This window comes from Emydura macquarii, unplaced genomic scaffold (assembly GCF_026122565.2).
Source record: "Emydura macquarii macquarii isolate MOO-44397 ecotype Brisbane River unplaced genomic scaffold, CSIRO-AGI_Emac_v2 contig_3692, whole genome shotgun sequence".
NCBI classification, from domain to species: domain Eukaryota; kingdom Metazoa; phylum Chordata; order Testudines; family Chelidae; genus Emydura; species Emydura macquarii.
In genome coordinates, this window is record NW_027133829.1 from 10700739 (window position 1) to 10723672 (window position 22934).

At 49.2% G+C, this 22934-nt stretch overlaps 1 protein-coding gene across 2 annotated transcripts in view; it reads right to left on the reverse strand.

The window, feature by feature from the left end:
• Positions 1-22934, reverse strand: part of FBXW4 (F-box and WD repeat domain containing 4) — an 87920-nt gene that overhangs the window by 8284 nt on the left and 56702 nt on the right. The window contains exon 6 of one of the 2 annotated variants that reach the window (XM_067537109.1): positions 14338-14403. The exons of the other annotated variant lie outside the window; for it this stretch is intronic. Within the exon in view, the coding sequence (XP_067393210.1) occupies positions 14338-14403 (66 nt within the window). The remainder of the gene's footprint in view (positions 1-14337; positions 14404-22934) is intronic. 2 annotated transcript variants of the gene reach the window in all.

A 22934-nucleotide genomic window follows, 5' to 3' on the forward strand; every position in this document is an offset into this window, starting at 1 on the left:
AATTACAGCTTTTCTGGGCAGGGGGAAAGGGAATGCGAGTGTGTAAAATCACTAACAACGGCCAATGGTCCTCCTAGCCCAGTAACCTGTCTCGGACAGTGGCCAATGTCAGGTGCTTCAGAGCGAATGAGCAGAATGTGGCCATTATTGAGTGATCCGTCCTCCGTGGTCTAATCCCAGTTTGCGGCAGTTGGAGATTCAGGGACACCCGGAGTGTGGGGTTGCATCCCTGACCATCTTGGCTAGTAGCCATCGATGGACCTAACCCCCATGAACTGATTTAGTTCTTTTTTAACCCGGTTAGAGCCTTGCAATGAGTTCTTCCACAGGCTGACCATGCGCTGTGTGAAGAAGCACTTCCTTTCATTAATTTTAAATCTGCCGCCTATTAATGTCATTGGGAGACCCTGGTTCTTGTGGTAAGAGAGTGCAAAGTCACAGCAATGAGTTTTGCTGTATTTAGTTCTGCAGGTTAATAAGCAAGAGGGCTAGGGCCCATGTCCCAGGAAGGAGGAATTGACAATACGGTTTCCTGCATGCTAAGAAGTGCAATTTAAATTCAGAAACCAAACTTCCAGAAACTAAACAGGTAACCAAGCCTGTTTACAGAACTGGGACATTTACCGTTGTACGGTGCTCCAGCTCTCAAAGGAAACAGGTCCCCTACCTGACGCCACGGCACAGCAAAGCCTGGACCGAATCCAGTATAACATTTCATCCCCCCCGTTTTCAGCAGAGTGAAGATGTTCCAGGGAATAATACAGGAAGCACCTGGCCTGGGGCAATTCAGTAAGACAGACAAGTCCTCTGTGGATGAGAGCACGCACGAATGCACACCTGATTATGTTGTGCAAATGCGAGAAAGGAAAGGTAATGCTGAATCTGATCCCAGCCCACATTATCACGCTCCTAGCATTTATCTAGCAGACATGTCCGTCTCCTGCCCCGACTCAAGTTGTAAAAGGTTAAAAGCCCCCTAATTTCTAAGCCCCCTGGTTCAGCTCGTGCACAAACTGTTCCTGCTCTTTCCCTGAGTGTATCAAACACCACAGCTGGTATACAGTGAAAATTTACATCAGCACAGCGACGTTTCTCAAGGGTGTGAAGGCTATGCCAACCTAACCCCCAGTGCAGACAGTGCTAGACAATAGAAGAATTCCTCTATCAACCTAGCTGCCGCCTATAAGCACCTTGTGCCAGATCCCCCACAGAAGGTTCCTGGGTTCGACCTCCCACAAAACATCCTGGTCAACGCCAAATCGAATCCGAACCAACCATGCTAGACGTGGCCTTTTGGAAAAACCAAGCATTCCCTGGCGTGCGAGTGTGACTCCGCACGACAGCCCAGCAAACACAGCACCACCTGTCGCCCCATTTATAAATATGAAGGAGGCATCACTGCAAGAAATTCTGCCACTCCTGATGTAGCCACCGGCGCAGGTGAAATTGTAGTTGCTGCACTAGACCAGCCCTACAAAAGAAGCAGCAGCAGCTGCTGCCTGTCAGGGAGGTGGGTTACCTGCAATGATGGGAGATCCCTTCCCATCACTTCGGTGAGTGGCTACACAGTAGCGCTACAGCAGCACAGCCCCCGTGACTTTCACAAGCCATGCACCTCTTCCATTACACTCAGTCAGGAAACAGAAACCATACGGCAATAGAAATGAATAGCAGCAAGTACATATGGCGTCCACCGTTTGCCAACAGCTCATCTGCCGACATGCTTCAGCGGCAGGAACCAAGTCAAGAAAATCAAATCAGTTAACAAAAAATTCACACACAAGACGCAGGTGCCACATTCATCGAACCAACAGTCGGCTACAATAGTTCAACCCGTCTCCTGGAGACACGGTACGACAGGACTGCTCTGTGCCTCTTTCGCACAGGTGTACAGAGTGTTAATTAAAAACAACTAAATTAAATTAATTAAAGAGAAAGTTAAGGTTGCAAACTCAAGCACTGCCAGGGCACCTTAACTCTGCCTCCTTGTGCATGTGATTTACGATGCAGTCAGTAATTATCATCACCACCTCCTATTTCGCCCCCAAGGACTCCTGCTTTGATCAGGGCATAGGATGAACACTGCTCAGTGAATGAAGCCACGGCCAGCGTTTCTTTCTCTCCCCAGTGTTCAGGGCATGAGCTCATGCTGCACATCATCCAAACCCAGCACTAAAGGAGGAACTTTTTCCTTTCTTCATAGGCTTTTCTTTTGCAGTCGCCACCATAGCGCCTGAGCGCATCACTACCAATAAAGCCTTTATCCTTGCAACACTCCTGGGAGCTCAGAAAGCCCTGGCCTTATTTTGCAGGTGGAGAACTGAGAACACACTAAGTGACATGAGATTCAACAGGTAGTCTATAGCAGAGACAGGACTTGAACCCATGTCTCCTAGCTCCCAGCCCAGTGCCTGAATCACAAGGGCCATCTCCTCCTGTGGACCTGCCTCATTCACTACATAGCTTCTGCAGTTTATCTAGCTCAGAGCTCTCCCTAGCACCCCTCACTGTAGTTTCTAAAGACCAGATTTGTAAAGGTATTCAGAGGCTAAAGCTGCAGGTAAAAGCTTCTGAAAAATCCCCAGAGGCACCTACTGCATCTTTGGGCCCTGCATACCTTTAAAAATCTGTCACAAGTGCGTACCAAGGCAGGGGTGTGCTGAACCTCGGACCAGTTCACAACACCACCCTGCAGAATGGTCTCCCGAGGGAAGGGCTGAAAACCCTCTTGCTTGGGCAATGGAAAGTATCTGGACTGGACGAGCTACTTTAAGGAACAATCCTACCCTGGGCGCTTGGGGAAATGGACTAGGTGAGATCCAATAGGCTTTTTCTTTTCTTAATTTAGCTGACATCACATAAGAACATCCGCTTCTGGAACGGGTCTTTGAGACATTTCATGGGAACGAGGTCCCAGTGTTCTGGACCTTGGGGAATGCACCTAAGAATTAAGCCCTAACAGGACCAGCGGCTGAAGGCATTTTGTCCAGACACTGACGCTAGATAACCCTTGATGCACTTCCATTATTTTAGAAACCTTCAGACAAAGAAACATTTTCATTACATTATTTTTCAAATATTCCAGTGGAATTGTTTTGTTTTGAACTCTTCTCGTGCGGCGTTGGAACGCAGAACACAACGGCACCACTACTGCATGAGAACCTGAAAGTGAAAGCGCCCAGCTGAGTTTCACTCTCCCCAATGGGTAAAGGACAGGAAACTGTTGGAAGGACGAAAAATACGTTTGGGAACTGAAGAAGAAAGATCAGTAGGAGTTAGATTGGGCCCAAAGGCAGAGTTTTCCTCAAATCGTGGCCTGCAGGATCACTTCCAGTTAATCCATGGGGACATTTCTGTCATGAAGCTAAAGCTTCCTTCAGTTATCTCAATTGTCTTCCAAGGAGTGATCATTATTTTCTGTAACTGTAATGCTTAGGATCTCCAAATCTTCTAACCAGCTATAACCCAAAACAAGCAAGCATCTGCCTCTCTGTGCTCTGTTCGGCTGCTTTAGGTCTCGGCCAGGCGTTTCTTTGGGATAAATAGAGCGCGGCTCTTTGGATTATGGTCTTAATGCTACAAACAATGTTCCACTCATTGATTTAGATTGACAGACTAGTTTGATTTATCAGAGTTCATAGTCCTTGTATGTTCACTTTCTACTAATATTCAGCATGCAACATTTGTTGGTAGGAGGGTTCAGGGAAATAGTTAATTGTATGCAGCACAGAGAATATTTGCTGAAAACCAGTTTGAATGTGAAAAGTTCCTGAGGAGTAGCCGTGTTGGTCTGTATACAGCAAACACAACGAGCGTCCTGTAGCACTTTCAAGTATTCACTCTGGAAATTGGACTCTCTGAATTATGCTCATCCAACAACCAAGGATGAAAAGTGATTCCATGTAATCTGTGTCCAATCAAAACTAACCAATGCAGCTGAAATGTGGATTTCAAATAGCAAACACTTGCAATAAACCAATTGTGAATGATCTACAGAATAATGAAAATAAGTTATTCAGTGCAAGTTATCTGGATGTTTGAACAAAGCAATTAGAAAAAGTCAAACCTGCAAACAGGGAAAGGAAGCAAAATTCACCTAATAAAATTACACACAATGTAGCTTTTGCCCAGTTCTAGTTAGCACATTTGAAGAAAGCACCAAAACTGCAGTGTGACCTGCAGAGGAGAGCAACAGGGGCTGCAGACAACTAGGGGAAATTCAGGCTTAATAAATGCCAAAGAGAAAAGGGCTGGACATGCAATGAAGGGTTATACACCCAGGAGCCACACCCATCCTACAACCAGATTATTTTCACCTTGCCTTCGCAGCATCATCCCAATCTTACTTTTTCCATGTCTCCGAGGCCTAGGGCCTGCAGGGAATGCACGGGATTAGGAGTCTATGGAAGCGTCTCAATCTGAAATGGGCACGGTAGGAAGAAGCGTTCCAAGGTGCAGTGAGGGAAGGAATACACCGAGTTTTCAGACACTGTTTTGATCCCCCCGGTGTCCTGTTAGCAATGTTCCCAGCGCCAGCTGGAGGGATGCAAGCGTTTGGATACAGGAGGCAGTAGGGGGCCGGTGACACCAGCAGTGGCGGGATGGGGAAAGAGTTTTGCCCTCTTTTCTTCTGCTTTCTCTGAATTGGCCCACACACACTTTAAATGGTCCAATAAAAAGATACAATTTCTTTACCTTTCCTGCTCTGGGACCCTGTGAGTCTTTGTTGTCCGGGTTCCCGTAAGGTTAAGTTCAGAGGATAAACTGACACGCTGGGCTATGGGAAAAAGCCAGTTTCTTCAAATAAAGCCACGATGGTGCAAAAGGGACCCCACTGGGGCTTTTATTTGGGAAAACAAACAGAAGTGGCACCAAGGCCCTTCTGCTTTACGGACCAATTTAACTATAAAACCAATGTTCTCCCTCTCGGGGGTGAAGAGGGGAGAGAGACGGGGACATGACAATAGCCTGAAACCTTGGGGGAAAAAGGACAAAAAAAGCTGTCTGTCCCCTTGTCTTTCTTGTCCCTGGCTCCTTTTCTTAGCACACGTGTGTTCTTGTAAAAACGATTAGATTGCAATTTGTATAACACGGTGACCCCCAAATTCAGACATTTAACCCCTTTTCTCTGCAAAGAATGTCAAGAATGTCTCTCTGTCTTTCTTTCCAACGGGAGGAGTGGGGGGGGTGGATTCTCTCAAACTGTGATTTCTGGGGGAAGAGAAAAAAAGCGAGAGGAGGAAAAGAGAGGCAGGGAATTCTCAGAGCCTCTTGCCACTGGCACCACTTGTGTGGGAATAAGCAACTGTAGGGCTTCTTTCTGGACAGAGCTCTGGAGGTCTTCTTTAGTGGGCAGACAAAAAAATGGAGAATCCCAATCAAAACAAAGCCATCTGTTTAAATGAGCTAGTGCTAAGCAGAGGCAGAGGGGGTTCCCCATTCACTCATTTCCATTCTTCTCCCCTGCTTCTGTTGATTCTCTCTCAACCCAGGGAAAAATAAAGATTGCACGGGCTCATGGGGATGAAACGGATCAATGCACTAGGCACTTTCACCCCCCCCCCCCCACACACACACACACTTTTTGCTTGTTTCAGGTGTTGTCAAGTTGTCATAAATACGTCTGAATGGGAGTGAAAGGGGCAGTTTGTGCTCGAGGACACGCACAAATCCAAGGGCAGAAGGTGGCCCCATGTTTGTTTGGAATAAGAGCAATGAGAAACTAGGACTAGAGGGGGTTTCACCTAAGAAACTTTAAATTGTAGCCATGGGAAAGACGCCTGAAGAGCCGTATGAGAAATCAGCATCGACGGAGAACAAAATAGGCCAGAACTGGTTTCAGAAAGTTTTATATAGACCGCAGGAAAATGTGTCACATGTTCAGACAAGGCTCATAAGCCTGGAGACAGCTAAAGGGGAGATCTCAAGTGGGGCTGCACATGAAGCTGCTGTCCAAGAGAGAGAGTCACAGGACTGGCCATACCCAGCCTTTTGTGACATTGGATCTGATAGCTGGCCCGTCAAACCCAGTGTCCTGCCCCTGACAATGACTGATGCCTGGATGCTTCAGAGGAAGGCAAGAAAAACTCAGGTAATGCCCTGGGGTCACCTGGGGAACTGGAGGGGTTCCTTCCTTCCTGAAATTCCTTCCTGATCTGTCAGGCAATCAGCTTGTGCCTGAAGGCAGAAGATCCATTTATTTCTATCAGAGCTCCTTCAAGTCATGTGTGTGATTGCTGGTTCTCAAAGTACCCATCTCTTTTTCTTTCAACTAAAACCTGGATCCGATCTCTCCATCCAGCCGCCTTAAAGTAGTGAAATGCTTCCTTTTCACTAGTAACATTTAACATTTGTATTGCAGTAATGCTGGGAGATCCTAACCAAGATGAGGGCCCCACTGCACTAAGCACTGTACAAAAACACCCAGAGACAGAGGCTCTGCCTCCAATAGCTTACAGTTTGAACAGACAAGTCACGGGGGGAAGGGAAAGGCGGTTGATCTGACCTACACAAGGTCACAGAGAAGATCAGGGGAGAGCTGGGAACAGAGCCCCAACTCAACTGCCAAATCCACTACGCCAGCTTGCCTCCCACCCCACCCCACCAGCCCCTTTTATTTAGAGTTTTGGGGACGAGAAGGGACGCGAGTTCCCTGAACAATCCAAAGAGCAGACAAAGGGGCATCAGAAATGGGTGCTTTATCCAAGTAACCAGCTATTTGGAAAAATACAACCATGCGCCACACCAGCACGGCATAAGCCCAGGCAGGAGAGCTGCGGGGAGACGCACTCTCCATTTGAGATACGGGGGATTAGCTGCTGGGCGTCCCACTGACATCAGGGTGTTATCAGCGGAGAGTGGCACCCGGAGCATGTGTTTTGTTTTTAGTGGTTCTGCGACTACAGAAAGGTGCTGAACGGAGTTCTCCGCGGCGGTCGACCCTGTCTGCTCACAGAACAGGTACAGCAGCTCCCCCTGCACAGCCCTCATCAACACGAAGCTACTGCAGGAAGGAGAGGAGCGGGCACCACGCTGTGCCAGTTGAGATGGTGGTTTCCGCGATGCAGACGCTTGCCCAGCAGAAGAGGGCTCGGACCCACCAACACATCCTGCACCACCTCCACCTCGTGTTAACAGCTCTCAGGCCAGCTGGCCTGGGACCAGAGTTCAACAGGTCACTACAGTTTAAAGGCAGTTTTACAATCCAGGATAAAAGCTGGGAAGAAAGAGGCCTCCATGGCAGAGCTGAAGATGGCCTGGTGAGGTCTTTCCCATAGAGGTTAGGAAGAGCTTCCTTTCCCAATAGGAACTTGAAGCCTGGAGTAACTAATCAGTAAAACGGAGGACCTGGGAGGTTGGGTGATTCCTGGGTCTGCAGCAATTTCTGAGCCCTGCCTCCAGACCCCTAAAAGGCGGCATCCATGCCAGGATGTTGTATACCATCCTACATATAACTAGCAAACCCTTCCTCTCCCGAGTACTCCTACACACCCAGCTAGTCCCCGTGAATTAGTGGGACTGCACAGAGCACAGTCTTGCACGACTGGGCACCAGGGAACGATCAGTAACGGTCAATTTCTCTCACTTGTCCTAAAACGACTTGCAAGTTTCTGCTCTGGATCAGGGTGTCCAGAAAGGGGAAGATACAAATGTAGCGAGACACCATCCCTGCTGACAGGTGGCTCCGGTATTTATGTTAAAAGCCGCAAAGCATCTATAGGATTCCTATGGTTTGAGACGGAAGAGACCTGTTAGTGCAGCAAATCCACTCTCCGGCACGGGCTGAGGGGCACCTGGCTCACATGAACCGAACAGATACCAAACCGGATCAGTCCATACGCCAAGCAGCGAATTACGCAAGCTGCCGGGGAAGCTCCTTCGGGCAGCATGAATGCCCTGTGCTGCCAGCCCTGCTTTATTTTCATAGCACTCTGGCCTGATTCCAGGCGCACACAGAGGTGCATTACCGAACCTGTTCGGTAACCTCCCGCTCCCCCCTCACCCCTCCGGCAGCATGCACTGTGCAAGCACCTGGAACGCCCCCTCTCCCCTAGTCTGCAGCAGCTTTTGTGAAGCCCCACACCTTTCCCCCGGCTTTGTGCGCAGGGCTAGCTCCCCGCTGACATCAAAGGGGCCCTGCCTGGAACACCTGAAGAGGAGGCAGGGCACAGGAGGCCTGACTGGGTCAAGAAACACAACTCTGTATCTTCCCCTCGCTGCACCCTCTCCCTCGCTCTTTTTCATCCCTTTGAAAAGGTGGCAGAGATAAATGGAGAACAAAAAAGCCGCAGCCTTCGTCCTCACCACCCCTACTACTTAAGGGGGAAGGGACTTTTCCGAAAAAAAAAAAAAAAAAAAATCCACATGTGCTCAGACACAATGGCTCAAAAGGCCGGGCAGCACACCAGCCCACTTTGTACTGCTAACAAGGGAAACCTAATTACAGGAAGAGGGCAAAGAGGGACAGATAAAAGGGATACAAAATTTCAACATCTGTTGCCATAAAGGGATAAGAAGTGGGGAAACGCAAAGTGTCAGTTTGGTGTCAGGGACGGCGTAAAGCCCATTTCAAAGGGCTCGGGAGACGGAGGGACCCGTAAGAGAAATTAGAGGGTTCTTTTTAAAAAAAAGAAAGAAAAGAAAAAGCAAGCTGCCACAAACGCTTTCAAAAGAAAGGTTCCGGATATTTAAAAGGAAGAGAGAAGAAGGGGCTGTGTGCACGATCACAACTAACCTGAGCTCCGTTAACACACCTTCTCCTGCGTCTCCGGGCCAGGCGCCCTTGGGGTAGTACAACACTGCAGGTTTACAAAAGGCCAATGAGTCGCTTTGTCTATGCCAAGTGTCAGGACATAGGAACGGCCACACCAGATCAGCTCTATGGTCCTGCTAGAACCAGAAGCGCCACAGGATGGTGCAGAGAACCTCAGAACGGATAGATCTGGGCTAAGCTGCCCACGGGGTGAGAGGACCGCTGTGCCCTGAGGCAGGCAGGGTTTCTGTTCTAAAAAGCTGTGGGGAGCAGATCATGCCTGAGATTCCCAGAGGGAGCAGATGTGATTGGGCCGAAGTCATGACCCGGCAGCTCCTTCCTCGCTGGGCACGGAGACAGAACTCGGTGCTGTTCCAGACAGACAGGGAGCCCTAGTCCGCATCCCAAGAAGTTTATCATCTAAATGTGCCGGGAGACGCCGAGAAAGTGTCCCTCCCACAGCACCTTGCTCTTCAAATGAGCTGGTGACCGTCTCTCTCCCGAGCCATTTCAGCGCTTGTAGAACAAAGACGTTTTCAGGAAGGGTTTTGCATGAAGCGGGCAGGGGCAGCAGGCATGCCGAGAGGGAGTTCCAGGCGTACGGAGCAACACGGGAACAGGTGGGAAGGATCGGAACTCACCGGACCCATAATGGGCAGAGAAAGGTGAAGTGCCTTGCTAAAGGCCACAGAGGGAGTCAGTGGGAGAGTCGGAATTAGAAGTCAGGACGACCCGGATACCAGCCCTAGTCTGGCTCCCAGGGCTGAGCTTCCGAATCATCGACGTCAACAGGAGAAAGACTGGACACCTGGCGAAGGAAGGACTGTTCCCTGACCTAGATTCTTCAGGTGCCCTCAGCTGAGACCACCCAATGAGAAGCCCCGTAACAGCGCTTCTCATGAAGACGGTCTCGGAGCATCCACAGTGCGCTCTTCTCTGGCAGCAGCAGACTGTCCCGCCAGGATTTCCATCCAAGGATTTTGTGAGGCAACTGATTGTCACCGGGCCATCCCACACCTGCAGACGTGAGCCTGCAGGGCACTAAGGACCTCCCAAAACGCCTGTAGGGCCGAAGTGGCAACAGCTGAAGCGATGGTGCCACTTCCAGTCGCTGCAGTACAAAGTGCTCAGATGCCGTGATGTGTCTTTGTGCCAGAGGACAGAGCCCAAGGGGCAGCCACCCTACTCCAGAAAAAAAACCTTACAAGAGTCGTTCGGGAGCAACAGACCTTACTCACGCCAGGCGAAAGGACCAAGTGTGTTCTGCAGCTGGAATTTCAGCCAGCTGTCAACGTCTGGGCATTACAGGGTCCTTCCACTGCCTTAAAACTCCGTTTTGCAAATTGCGGGTTGCTCTGGTCCAAAGCCATCAGCTGAATTCGTTCAGAACTAAAGATGGCTGGGGAGAAGGGGGCCTCTCCTCCCCCAACAAATACCTTTGCCCCAAACTCCAACCATCCCTTTGCAACGTTCAGAAGGCGTTTCCAGATGATGACATCGTCCACGTCCCTATCCCTCAGCGTGACATGGCAGGACACCCCACAGAACAAAAAAAGAGCCGAACACCGTCAAGCCAGGAACAGCAGCTACAAGGATCAGCCGAGGACTTATCCAGCCTGGAACTAAGAAGATCAGGACACTCCGGTTATTTAGCTTTAAATCTTTTGTCACACGTTCCAGCTCTCAGCTGCAGAGAATACGATAGACCACCCACCCCAAGGGAACGGGAAGCTTCAGGAGACCACCACAGCTTGGCTAAAATAAAAAAGCGCCGGGTCTTGGAAAACAGGAGCTTTGACTTGACACCTGGGGGCTGACCCACGCTCTGCGTTCCTGGGAATTTCAGTGTGAGAGGCAAGGGTGGGTGAAGGCCTGCTCTCAGATACACACTTACAGCTCCCACCCACTGATCAGGAGGAGCAGCACGTCCGTCCCAGGTCAGAAAACATCCCTGGGTGCTCCCAGAGAGCAGGTCAGGGACGACGACTAGTTCCAAGGCAGGAGTGTCCTGATGACAGACGGCTCCCTCCACTATTCCCTCCCGCCTGACTGCCAGTAGCAGGAACGCTCTGCATGGGCGCTGTCTTTCACCCCTTACCAATAGCCCTGAGCAAAGGACACACCAGCTCAAGAGATTCTGTCATTTCTAGCTCCCATGGGTGGTCTCCGGCTTCCTGAGCCAGTCGGGGTTGGCAGTGCTGTGGAGACAGTGTGCACAGACCCCGGAGGAGGAGCCCCTAGTGCTGCTGGTTGGCACAGGAGCGTCACCGATGGGCTAGGAAAAGATGTTCCAAGCAGTGCCCCTGAGAGGCTGAGAACGGCTGGGATCAATGCCTTCCACCCCGTCCCGCCCTGCCCTGCCGCCCCATCAACCGCTTTGCTTTGCGCCCTAGCCACACATTTCACTAGCAGCCACTTGGCTCTTCCATTGAAGAGGGCTCTGCACCAGTGCATACTCTCGGGGCTCCAGCCCACCCCAGGCATCTCCCACATGCTCTCCGCACAAGACCCACGGTCACAGGGACAGGAGGAGGGGGAAGAATCAGCCTGATGCTCTGGCCATGTCAGTGGAGGTCCATTGCCTAGGCTGTCTCAGCTTTCTGATTTGCCCGTCAATCAGGCTTTGGCATTATTGAAAGATCAAACCCCTTCATGCCTGTTCGTTACCTTAATCCTTTTTTCTGCACAGCTTTATCATCGGTTTGGGCTTCTCTGGGAAAGGCTGCTGGACTAGCTGTACCCGCAGCCCTGGAGCCCGGCCCCTCGCCCCTGGCAAATGCTTCCGTTCGAGAGGCACCAGGAGACGGTCACAAAGACAGGAGGCCAGAGCACCACCAACCAGGGTCTCAGAGCCCATCCATGCACCTTCGATATTTCAGAGGCGCCCGTCACCTCAACAGCTAAGCACCAGGTCTGGACATTAAACAGCTCACCAGCCAGTTCCCCCAAGAGTCTGTGCCCAGGGTGCGTTCTGGATGGGATCCATTACAAACAGTGCCTTTGTTTTTCTTTCAAGATATAACAAACCTGGAAAATCAAAGCACTCATGACAACTATAAAATAGCAGCGTCTTCAGCCAGGTCCAGTGGACGGTGTCTGTAAATCAACGGGCAAGAATCACTTCTCTCTTGGCCCTGAAACCCCCCCCCCAGCTCTGCCAGTGCCCTCAATCCTGACACACATGACACACATGCCGGCCCTGTGGTCCCTGCAGATACAGCTCTGATGCCTCTCAACCCTAACCCACAGCCTCCCACCCTCCGATTCTGATGTGCAAGCCCCCCTGCTATTCCAGGCCAAGTGGAGCAAACCCATCGTGTGCTGGGCTTGTATGACCGTCATGCAGTTGCTGCTCACTCATCAGTACACAGAGACCCCCGCCAAGCTGTCAACCTCAAACTTCCCTTCAGTTCAGTTGCAGGCCTGGAACCCAGCATATCGAGAGCCCTCCGGCCAGAGCTTTAACAGATGGCATTACGCTCCAACAGCCTATATGCGGAGACCTAGATCATTATCCTCGGCCACATTTGGGTTACCACATTAACTAATTTACTACCCAACCCTTCACCATGGTGAACTCAAGCAGCAACTGCTCAGCAGAACTAGACCTTCAGATGTCCAAAATCATACGGCTCTAGCCCAACGGCTCCTGGAATACTGTGCACGGCCCTCGGCGTCTCCATGCCAGAGAAATGTTGGCAAACTGGAAAGAATTCACGTAAATTTAAGTAGAGTAACTCGACAGCTTGGAAGGATGATTTAGCTGGGAAGACAGCTCAGCCCTCATAGCTTGACTAAAAGGTAACCAAAGAGGAGAGAGGACAGGATATCTACAAGTACTCTCAAGAGACAGCATAGATGTCACAGAGGCAAAACTAGATCCTATGGCACAAGGCAGTACAATGAGGACTGCTGGGATGAAACTGAGCAAAGGAAGATATAGGCTGTATATCAAGGAACAGTTCCCGACACTGAGATCTATTTGACTGTGAAACAATCTCCCAGAGGAAAGAGTAGAAGTCCCATGTCGAAATAGGGCTGGACGAAATGCTGGAGAACAGGTAGCAGGTAACACTCAGAGTGGCCACGGTGACCATTTCCATCTCTGTCATCTATGGGGCTATTCCAAACATATGAACTGTCAAATTGGATTGTACCCCAGACCCATCTAGGCCAATATCCAGTCTGAGAGTGGCCACCACCAGATGGTCCTGAGGAAGGTGCAAGAAACCCACAGTAGCAGATGTGGAATAATCTGCCCTCCAAGTCTCATCCTGCTCTCTGCTAGTTAGAGGTTGACTTACCTCCTTAAACAGGCTTTACTACCCCTTCCTAGATTTGTTATAATGAATTATAACTAGGTAGTTTTGATAGTCACATAAATGTCCAATCCCTTCTTGAATCTTGTTACATTCTTGGCCTCAATTACTTCCTGTAGCAATGAGTTCCACAGGCAAACTGCATGCCTACAAAGTGTTTCCTTTTATGGGTTTTGAATTTCCCACCTTTTTAATTTCATTGAATATCCCCCACCCCCCTTGTTCTTGCATGGTCAAAATAAACTATGTCAACTGGTTCTCCTTTATCTACTCAAGAAAAAAAATCGCAGCCAGTCTGATCTTTGTAGTAAAACAAGACAGGCTACACAATCCCTTTGACTGGAATGTTTGAGCACATACATTTGGCGTCCCTGGCTCGGGGGAGAAGGGGACTTTCAGAGCCAAAGACATTGTATATTAAGGCCTGAATTTAAGTACAGTAAGACAGCTTCACACCATCTCTGCTGAATTGTGTTCTGAGGAACAAAATCTGAGGGGATTTCCTGTTCTCTGTACATATCCGTGTCTTTCCTGTTATCTTCAGAAGCCAGAAGAATATACAGGAGTTGTATGACAGCAAGGGGCTTCTGAAACGTTCAATTCACTAAACAAGCTGCTTTCTAGGATATGGCTAAGACAAAGAAGGTTACTGGACATGGTTGTGCAGGCATCAGGTTTGAAGCTCACAGATTCACGGGGGCAGAGGTGGAAGAAGCCCTTTTCGATCACCCAGCCCATCTCTGCAAATGCAGAATTATCCACAATAGCAGGATTTCTAGTGCTTTCTCCAGTCATTTTAAGAGTCCCATGTCTCAGTTCCTAACTGAGATCTCAGGATGTGGAATAGTTTCCCCAGGGAAGTTTTTTAGATGTCCATCTTAAGTTTGCGTCATCCCCCACTCCCAATTTCTGATCTCAGATTCTCTTTCGCCCCTCTCCATTACCACCCCATTCCAATCTTGGCCTCGTCTCTGCACACTCTCTCTGGCTCCACATTTTGCATGGGGTCCATCTTTCAAAGTTGAATTGTCCCATGCCTACCCTGAAACTCCCACTCTCTCCCCCACCCCTTAGGATGAGGAATTAAGAGTCACTTTTCTTGAGATCCCACCGTCAAACCTTCCTTTTCCCCATGGCTGACAAATGACAAAGTTGGCAAACTGCAGACAGCAGTCAGGTTACAGGCAACCTCAGCTGTGCCCTTCTCTTCTCCCACTCACATCCCAAAATGAAACATGCCCAGGAAGATCTGGATTCCTCTCTTACCTCTCTAAGTCCCAGATTCTCAGCGGGGATGTGTGTCCACAGCATGCTGTCCCAGTCACAAAAGAACTGTCAAAAAACAAAACAGCATTAGCCATCTCCCTTTGGCATGTGAAGAAAAGATGCATTATATGGAATATGTTACTGATTCAGGGCAAGAGGAGATAAGCCTCTATTTTGCCTTGATGGGCAAGAAACAGCAAAGACACAAAGAACTTTATTATTCTATTTGTCTCATCACAGTGCGTAGGAGCCCCAGTTGTGGGCCGGGATGGTGTGCTAGGTGCGTGTACAGACACAGGTGAAAGGGACGGTCTCTGCTCCAAGGAATTCGCAGGCTAAGCGTAAGACAAGAGAGAACAGATGGATACAGCGATTGACAGAGGAGTACAAGGAACCAATGAGAAAATCCAGGTCAGCATGACAGGCAGTAGTCTCAGCACACCCGCAGTCTAACTGCTGTCATGTTTTCTTAGTGGCGGCGCGGCAAAGGAGAGTTTTGAGGAGGGATCTGGGGGAAGAGAAGGAGTTGGTTTTGAGGATGTTTACCCCAGCTCTCCACTAGTTGGCCAAGACACACAACACTGCAGAGGAAGCCAGGGCTGGAACAGCAGAGGATGCTGCAGGTCAGGACTTAGCAGAGTTGGTAGAGCTGTGTGGGGACACAGGACTCGTGGGAAAGCACCTCCTCAACACCACCACCACTAGCACAATGCTCAAAATATCCCCTATATACTCAACCTAACTGTATGCTGTTTGGAAGACCCTGCACAAACTCCACGGTTATTGTCTGCTAGAGGTCTTGCTTCATGGTCATGCATCAAAGTAGCCAGCAAAAAGCACAGGCAGCTTTCCACAGCAGCTACAGGCCAGAAGCCTGTCAGAAACACCCACAACTATAACCAGTTGGACTCTCTTGCAGTATTACGTGGCTTCAGTCACACTTTGCTATAGCATCAGTTCAGAAGTTCCACGCGATGAATGTAGATACGCTGTACTTCTGGGCTCCAGAAGTCACTCGACAATCCCTGGTCTTGACCCAGTCCCGGACCTCTACCTGAAGACAGGCAGTCGTGTGCAGCAATTCTCCACATTGCTCATTTTGAACCAGCCTCCATCCTGAACCAGAAAATCATCAACTTACAACAAGATTTGCTATAAATTATCTTTCAGAATGTCTCGTTTGTTACCAACTACCAAGAATATACCCCCGCAAAATCACTGTGATGGGGATAACTCAAATGCAGGGAACAGAGTCACACAGACTGCTAGCAAGCTTCGCTTTAATGCACTCTGGGATGCTACAGAATGACTGACAGCTGAAAGAGCACACCGGGATAAGGAACCATGGGTGTCAACAGCAAAACTGTTAAAATAGCCATAATAATTTTTTAAAGAAATCTCTTGGCCTATCACAGTTTCCACCAGGGAGAGGGTTTCAGAGTGCTTTAACCAACTAATGAATTCATCTTCAGCCTTCTGTGAGGTAGGCAAGCATTATCCCCATGTTACAAAAAGGGAAACTGAGGCACAGAGAGGGAAAAATGACTCCCACAAGTCTGTGGTGAAGCTGGATTGGAACCCAGGCTTTTCTGTCTTCTTGCCCCTATGTTTCAGCTGGAAGATCAGCCTTCCCCAGGCCATAAACCATAGCACCCAGCAAATACATCTTCAGAAAGGGGTGGGGACAGCACCACACACTCTAAAGCAGTTACAGGAGGTGGGGGAAAGCCTCTTTGAAGCAGCTGGTGGTGGCCACCATGTCACTTTAAAAAAGAAAAATCAGCGCAGCATTCGCTTTTCAGATGTGATCCAACCTCACATGCTCTTGGACCGATACGCTGCAGGCCCGGTTTCCTGCCCAAGTTGCTTCCTGCCAGCTCCCTGAAGAATAGCCGGGAGGGGTGTTAGAATGGAAATGCTGACAGGCTGGTAAGTACAGAGCGGCACAAAACAGAGTCACTTCGACAACTCTGCAATTGACCCCAATTTCGTAAACAGCATTTTGGTCAATGAAGCCCAGAACTACAAAGCTAGGTGTTGGGTTTTGTCTCTTTTTTCCCTTCAACATAATCCATTAATAACTAGTAAAGCCAATTACTGTGCTTAGAAACATAATAGCAGCTCGGGAACCAGTCAAGCAGGCAATTGGGTTCTTAAGATTTTTTCCTTTTTAAAAAAAAACAACACAGACCCCAAGAGAAGCCCCTCGCTTTGCAGACACAGAAGGTATGCAACAAGCCCCTTTGACCGCAGCCACAGGTCTAAATTAGCATGGAGGTAAATCAATAGGAAGGGAGATGTGGGAGGAACCGCGAGGTCTAATCCCTGCCATTCTGGCCATTCGGACTGCCCACCAATCTGTGGTAGGGATTACTCCCAGTCTTGCCCGAGTCCCAACTCGATAAAGCATCATCTAAAGAGCTTCCCACCAGCTGCTGCCCTACCCGAAAACGGCTGCTTTCCGACTCCCTGGGCTGCTCCACTCTAGTGCTCTCGAACTGGATGGCGGCAGTTCAGAGAGACTCCAATACCTGCCAGCCCAGAAGGATGCAACCTGATGAACAAGAGTTATAGGAAAGTCTCAGCTGCAAACAGCAGCGGGACAAGGTTTCCCCCAAGGGAGGCACTGCCGTTGGGGGACTTTCACTGCAGAGATTAAAGAAAAGGATCGACATGGTGTTAATGGGAGCAGTGGAGGAAGCAGACCCAGGCAGTGGAGTGCTAGAGATCAAAGAATGCTTGAAGCTCATGCAGACTGAACTCCTAGAGGAGATTTTCGGTGATGGAGGACAAGCCATTGCCCTAGACAGAGGGCTTCAGTCTTCAGGCCTGCTAGTCTGGTTCCCTTCACCAAAACTAACTGCACTCCAGGTGAAAGGGCAACATACAGCCAGTGAAATTCAGTTATGATGAATACTAAGTAATGGATATTGGAAGGACAAATTTAAGCTACACACATATATATTGGGATTGTTTAGTTGGGTTGGCCCTGCTTTGAGCAGGGGGTGGGACTAAATGACCTCTTGAGATCCCTTCCAACCCTCATCTTCTATGATCTTAGAGTTCTAAATTAACTATCAGCTCAGGAAAGGGACCTGGGGATCACTGTAGACAGACGAGAATGACCAAAGGCTGGAAAAACTCTCCTCTGAAGAGAGTGAAAAGATTGGGCTTGTTACTTTTGAGAGGAGACATGATATCTTCTCTGGAAATGTGGTGTCTAGAGAAGATACATGGGGAACTTTGGTTTTCCCTGTTCGGCAACACAAGAACAAGACCAATAGGGCATTCAGTGAAATTAAACACATGAGAATGCTAAACCGATAAAAGGAAATATTTTTTTCCACACAACACGTAATTAGACTGTGGAATTCACTGCCAGGGAAGGCTGTTGAGGACAAACACTAAACAAGATTCTGAAGGGACTGGACATTTATGTGAATAATCAAGAATATCCAGTTTTTATATTTATAATAAGAATTTTTGCCAGGGAGCTTAAGCCCATCTCTAACTACAGAGATCAGGTGAGAATGTGGGGGCAGATTACCCCACATGTGTTTCTGCGGGGTTCCTACATCTTCCCCTATCTCAGACAGGATACTGGACTAGCCGAATCCAGCCTCTGGCAATTCCTACGTTCCACTTAAAGACAAATCCAGACATTCAGATGGGATTTCTAACAGATGGTGCCTCTCGGGATGTTCCTCCTTCACAGGACAATGGAAGGCCCAGTTGGGAGGACTCTTCAGTCTCATCCAATATGTTCTCTCCAGAAGGCTCCTCTCCTAGTGTGAAATGAGTGACAGTCGGGCACTCATGTTCATGTCAGGACCGCCTGGTACGGCCCAAAGGAGGCAGAACTAGCAAGCCAGCAGTAACTGCATTTCCACTTCTGCACCGCCCGGAGGGATTCACCCAGGAGGATTGGGGACGTCACTTGGCATTTGTTCCCAATTATTGCACCAGCGTCGTATGCCATCTGCTTTGCACTGGCTAAAGCAAGGGTCTCTTTACCCTTTTGAAGATGTTTATAATTCACCACAGAACACCTTGGATGGGAAGAAATACAAGTCCCCCCGAAGGCCAGTCCATCTCCAGCTACAAACCCTACCTACCACAGAGTGGGCGTTTTATGGGCGATCACCCCCTACAAAAAAAAGGTTAGCGGGAGAGTATTCTGATGCTATTTCTGGAGGAGAAACAAAGCACAGCTCTCTCATCTCACTGACTTGTGATCATCAAAGATCGCACGGCATTTCTGGCACTAGTTGGAGTACCCTGGCTAAATTCCAGCTGGGCCAGAATTCCAGCTCTGTCTCTCTAAATTCCCCCTGCAGCTTCAACTGATCACAGTCTCTCTCTTCACTTCCTCTCCTAAATGGCTACCTAGTGGTGATGTGAGCTGTTAACACAACTGGCCAGAGGTGGCTACCTTTCAGTGGTAGGGGAAGTGGTTCTGGTACTCACATCCTTTGCCAAGCGCTTGGGACCGGTCATGGCTATAAAGGCGTAAGACCCTTTGCTGGTCCATGCCTTCTCCACTGCCAAACTAAACGCTTGCGGGATCAACTCCAGTTGAGGTGCTATGCTAACACCTCCAACAGCCCCAGGTAAACAATTGCTCGCTAGCATCCAACTTAACCTTCTTTTCTAACACTCCACCGTGCCCCAGGCTTATGCCCTTTCTCTGTACTGTAAACAGATTGCTTCCCCAGCCCCATTCTGCTCTTTAGGTATCTGGATTCCAGACTCCAGTTGACACGTGCAAGCTCCTTTTCTTTCCTTATCCCCCTCCCTCTCGCCTTGGACATAGTTGTTCCATTTTGGAGATTATTGTATACGGAGAATCACCGTACCGAGAAACAAAGGAGTTACTACTCCCCAGAGCCCGGCAGCTGGGAATGGGGAGGGTCCGGCAGGGAAGCTGTAGGAAGATTGTGAGGCAGAGCAGAGAACGGGTGAGAGGATGGGACAAACGAAAGTGGAATCAGAGGCATGTGGGGAGGAAGAGAGTCCACAGAGAAGGGGAGTGAGCGTCTCAGACAAGAGGAGAGAACGCGGGAGAGGCTCGCGGTGCTGCAACGCTAATCGCACAAGTCTGTGGGCTGTGTAGCCTTTGCTTCGGCACTGACACGCTTTGGCAAGGGAGGCCACCGAAGCTGTCAAATCCTTCACCAACGTGCCCATCAATTGTATTCAGCTCTCCCCGACCCGCACTGGCATTTTAATTACTGTTGGGTAAACTAATTTGTACAAATGAAGGCACCTCTGCCTAATAGAATATGCAAGCTCTCTGACCTCTGACAGGCGATGACACAAGATACAAAGGAGGCAGAGGAAGGCTTTTTATTGGAGCCTTATTACTCTCTATTACTCCAATTAGTCAAGCTCCAGTGCTCCTAATTGGGGGAAAAAATTGCAATTAAATCAATTTTTGATGGGCTGAAAGTGGGTTACCGAACCGCCCTCCCTGTGAAACACTGATATTATAGCAGCAAAGGTCAAAGTCTTTGTCGGCACCTGCGGGGACCCCTGCCTTCCCACCCCCTTCCCCCCTAAACCGCTTGATGCTCCCCCTACACGCAGCCTGCTAAGGCGAATCATTAGAACATGTCACTTCTGATCGCCGGGGCTGCCACTATCCGGCTAACCTAATCAGTTGACATCATTATGGAAGGTAACTCCTACAGCATGAACATAGTGCTAAGGTCACACAAACTCGGTGCGGCCCCTGCTGAAGAACTGGGGGGAGAAGGGGGAGGAAGCAGTTGCAACAGTAACAACACTGTGAAAGATGGGAGGGGTGGAAAGAAAAGAGGAAAAACTCTGTGTAGGAGATTCCAGCACCTTGGAGCATGAGGCTTTTCTGACAGGACAGACACACAAAAGGGAGAAATGCAAACGGCCAGGGAGAGAGCAGGCTGCTTTCTCCTGATGTCACTTACCGACACAGGCAAAAAAATCAGCAGCATTTAATTTTATTTGATTAACTCTGGGTTTCCCGCTCTCTATGGAAGTGTGCGCAGCAGTAGTCCAACGGCAACAGCTGGGTCAGATGGACACTGTGGCGGGCCTGCTCTATTTTGGACCAAAAATAAACACTGGACGGGCTGTAAGCAGCAGACCCCACTTAGGAACCTCCAGCTGAATTCAATCAACACATTTGCATGTGCAAATGGGGCTGTTATTAAAAGGTCATCCCCGTGTGCCGCACATCCCGGGTGAGCTGTAGGGGTGATCACGAGCACTAAGCCGCAAGGTGGCAGTGATTCTGCATCTGGATGGGAACCCGGGGCAAGGTCTGCGCCACACGTGGTATAGCAGGGTTGGTTTTGAAGGCAGTGTGAGGTTGCGGGGCTGCACACAGTGCATTACTGTAGAGTGGCTGGTTGCCGGACACCAAGATGCAGTGGTACACAGGAAGTCAGACTAGATGATCTGATGCGTCCCTTCTGGCCTTAAAAACTCTATGACTCTCTGGCTTAGCTGGTGCAGAACACAGCTTCCCATCGCCTCCACAGTTCAGGGCATACTTTGCATAATTGAGCATATGTTCTAGTCCCTCCAGTGGCTTCCAGTCCCTTTCCCCTGCCAGTTGAAGGCCTTGGTCTAATCTTCCCAGTCACTAAATACGTCAGGTCTCAGCTACAATAGAGACTGCATCCATAGCTATGAACAGCAGCTCTTGGGACACTTGTGATCCTCTGGGATGATGCAGATCGTAAAACCTCGAACAAAGGGTGAAAGAATGGAGGACAAGCCATGCCAAGGATCTAGCTGCAGAGAGCTTCCAGAGGAAACTAATTTTAGTAGATGACAGAACAAGGAGCAATGGTCTCAAGTTGCAGTGGGGGAGATCTAGGTTGGATATTAGGAAAAACGTTTTCACTAGGAGGGTGGTGAAGCACTGGAATGAGTTGCCCAGGGAGGTGGTGGAATATCCATCCTTAGAGGTTTTTAAGGCGCAGCTTGACAAAGCCCTGGCTGAGATGATTTAGTTGGGGTTGGTCCTGCTGTAAGCAGAGGGTTGGACTAGATACCTCCTGAGGTCCCTTCCAACCCTGATCTTCTAGGATTCTAGGAGACCGCACAAATCTAGAACCCCACCACCGCAAAGCCTTCCACTTCGATGAAGCTTTTCCTCTGCGACCAGAACAACATTCACAACAACCACTCTCCAACTTCTCCAAAGACCAACCTACTCCAAGCAGAGCTTTCTAAAGTTGCCAGAGAAGCCGGTAAATCCACGAGAGGCTTTGCTATTGCCAATGTAACCGACACAGAAGGTGCCCAAAATGACTGTATAGAATATATGCTATATACAATATATACACAATAATATATATACAAACTGTTCAGAAAAGAGACTGAAGCATGTGCTTCAGAAAGAAAACGCAGTTTGTGGGCAAATAAATGAAAACATTCAAGGAGGTCAATACCGAGCCCTTCTGACCACCTTGAAGCCCACAAATCTCTCTCTACAGCATTACTAATGTACCCATCATGCTACACTCTGTGTCTCAAAGTCTACCAAGTCCCTTTAATCAGTAGGGGACTGACTGAAATGTATTCAACAGAGAAATAAAGATACAATGTAAAGAAACCCTGCAGCATAGAGAATGGCCAAGTTAACAAGTCAAAGGTGATGGCATGTGACAAGAAGGTATTTCCGTTATCATTCACAATGAAAGGAAATGTATCCCTAAGCTCTCCTCCGGCACCCGCTGAAGTCAATGAGAGATTTCCCCCCATTAAATACAGCAGAAGTAGGATCTCAGGTAAACTGTCCCTGACCAATCTTCCTGCTTCCAACAAGAGGACCTCAAGGGAAGTGTGGAAAGGCACAGAAGCAAATTCAAAGAACATGCTAATCCTTTGGCCTTGGTTCTCCGCTCCCTCTGTGCTGTGCTCAGACACTGCGAGCGAGTTCCCCTGCACAGGAGGAATTTCCACCAGCCACCTCTGGGTCAGGTTAAGGTTACTTTGTGCAACTTCAGTAGCACAGGTGGTCTTAGCAGACCAGAGAATCATTAGCATTGGGAGCTCTCAGTAAGGTACATCAATGGGAAGGGCAGATGTACCGAAAGCTTGGCAGCTGTTAGTGGGCCAGGTTACCCCTCTATGGAAGGAAACGGAACAGAAGCCTGTTTAGGACAAGAAAATTAGGAACGAAAATGCTGGAGAAGTTGACGGCACGTGACAGAGCTGGCCAGAACTTGGAACAGGATGGCACCTGCCCGCCTTCCCAGCATCCCTCACTGCTCTGCCAATGCTCCTCAGGTTTCAACAACAGCATTTCCTGCTTCATGGTGCTGGGTTCCCACGGCGTTCTCCAGTGCACCTCAGTCCTGATGCACATCACTCAGTCGTTCCAGTGCTGGGCCCAGTCTATACACCTCACACGCAGACCGCAGCCCCCTTGGAATGCCAGTGCGGGGCCTCCCGGAGAGCCTAAATTCTGTTCTTTAATTTTAATTTGCTTGGCAATGTACTTCTATGTTATTTATCGACAAAGGGCGGTGGCGAACTGCACGGCTTGACCCAGGAATGGAACGAGGGATGCTGGGCATATTAGATGTTGCTCCCTTCAGTCCTGT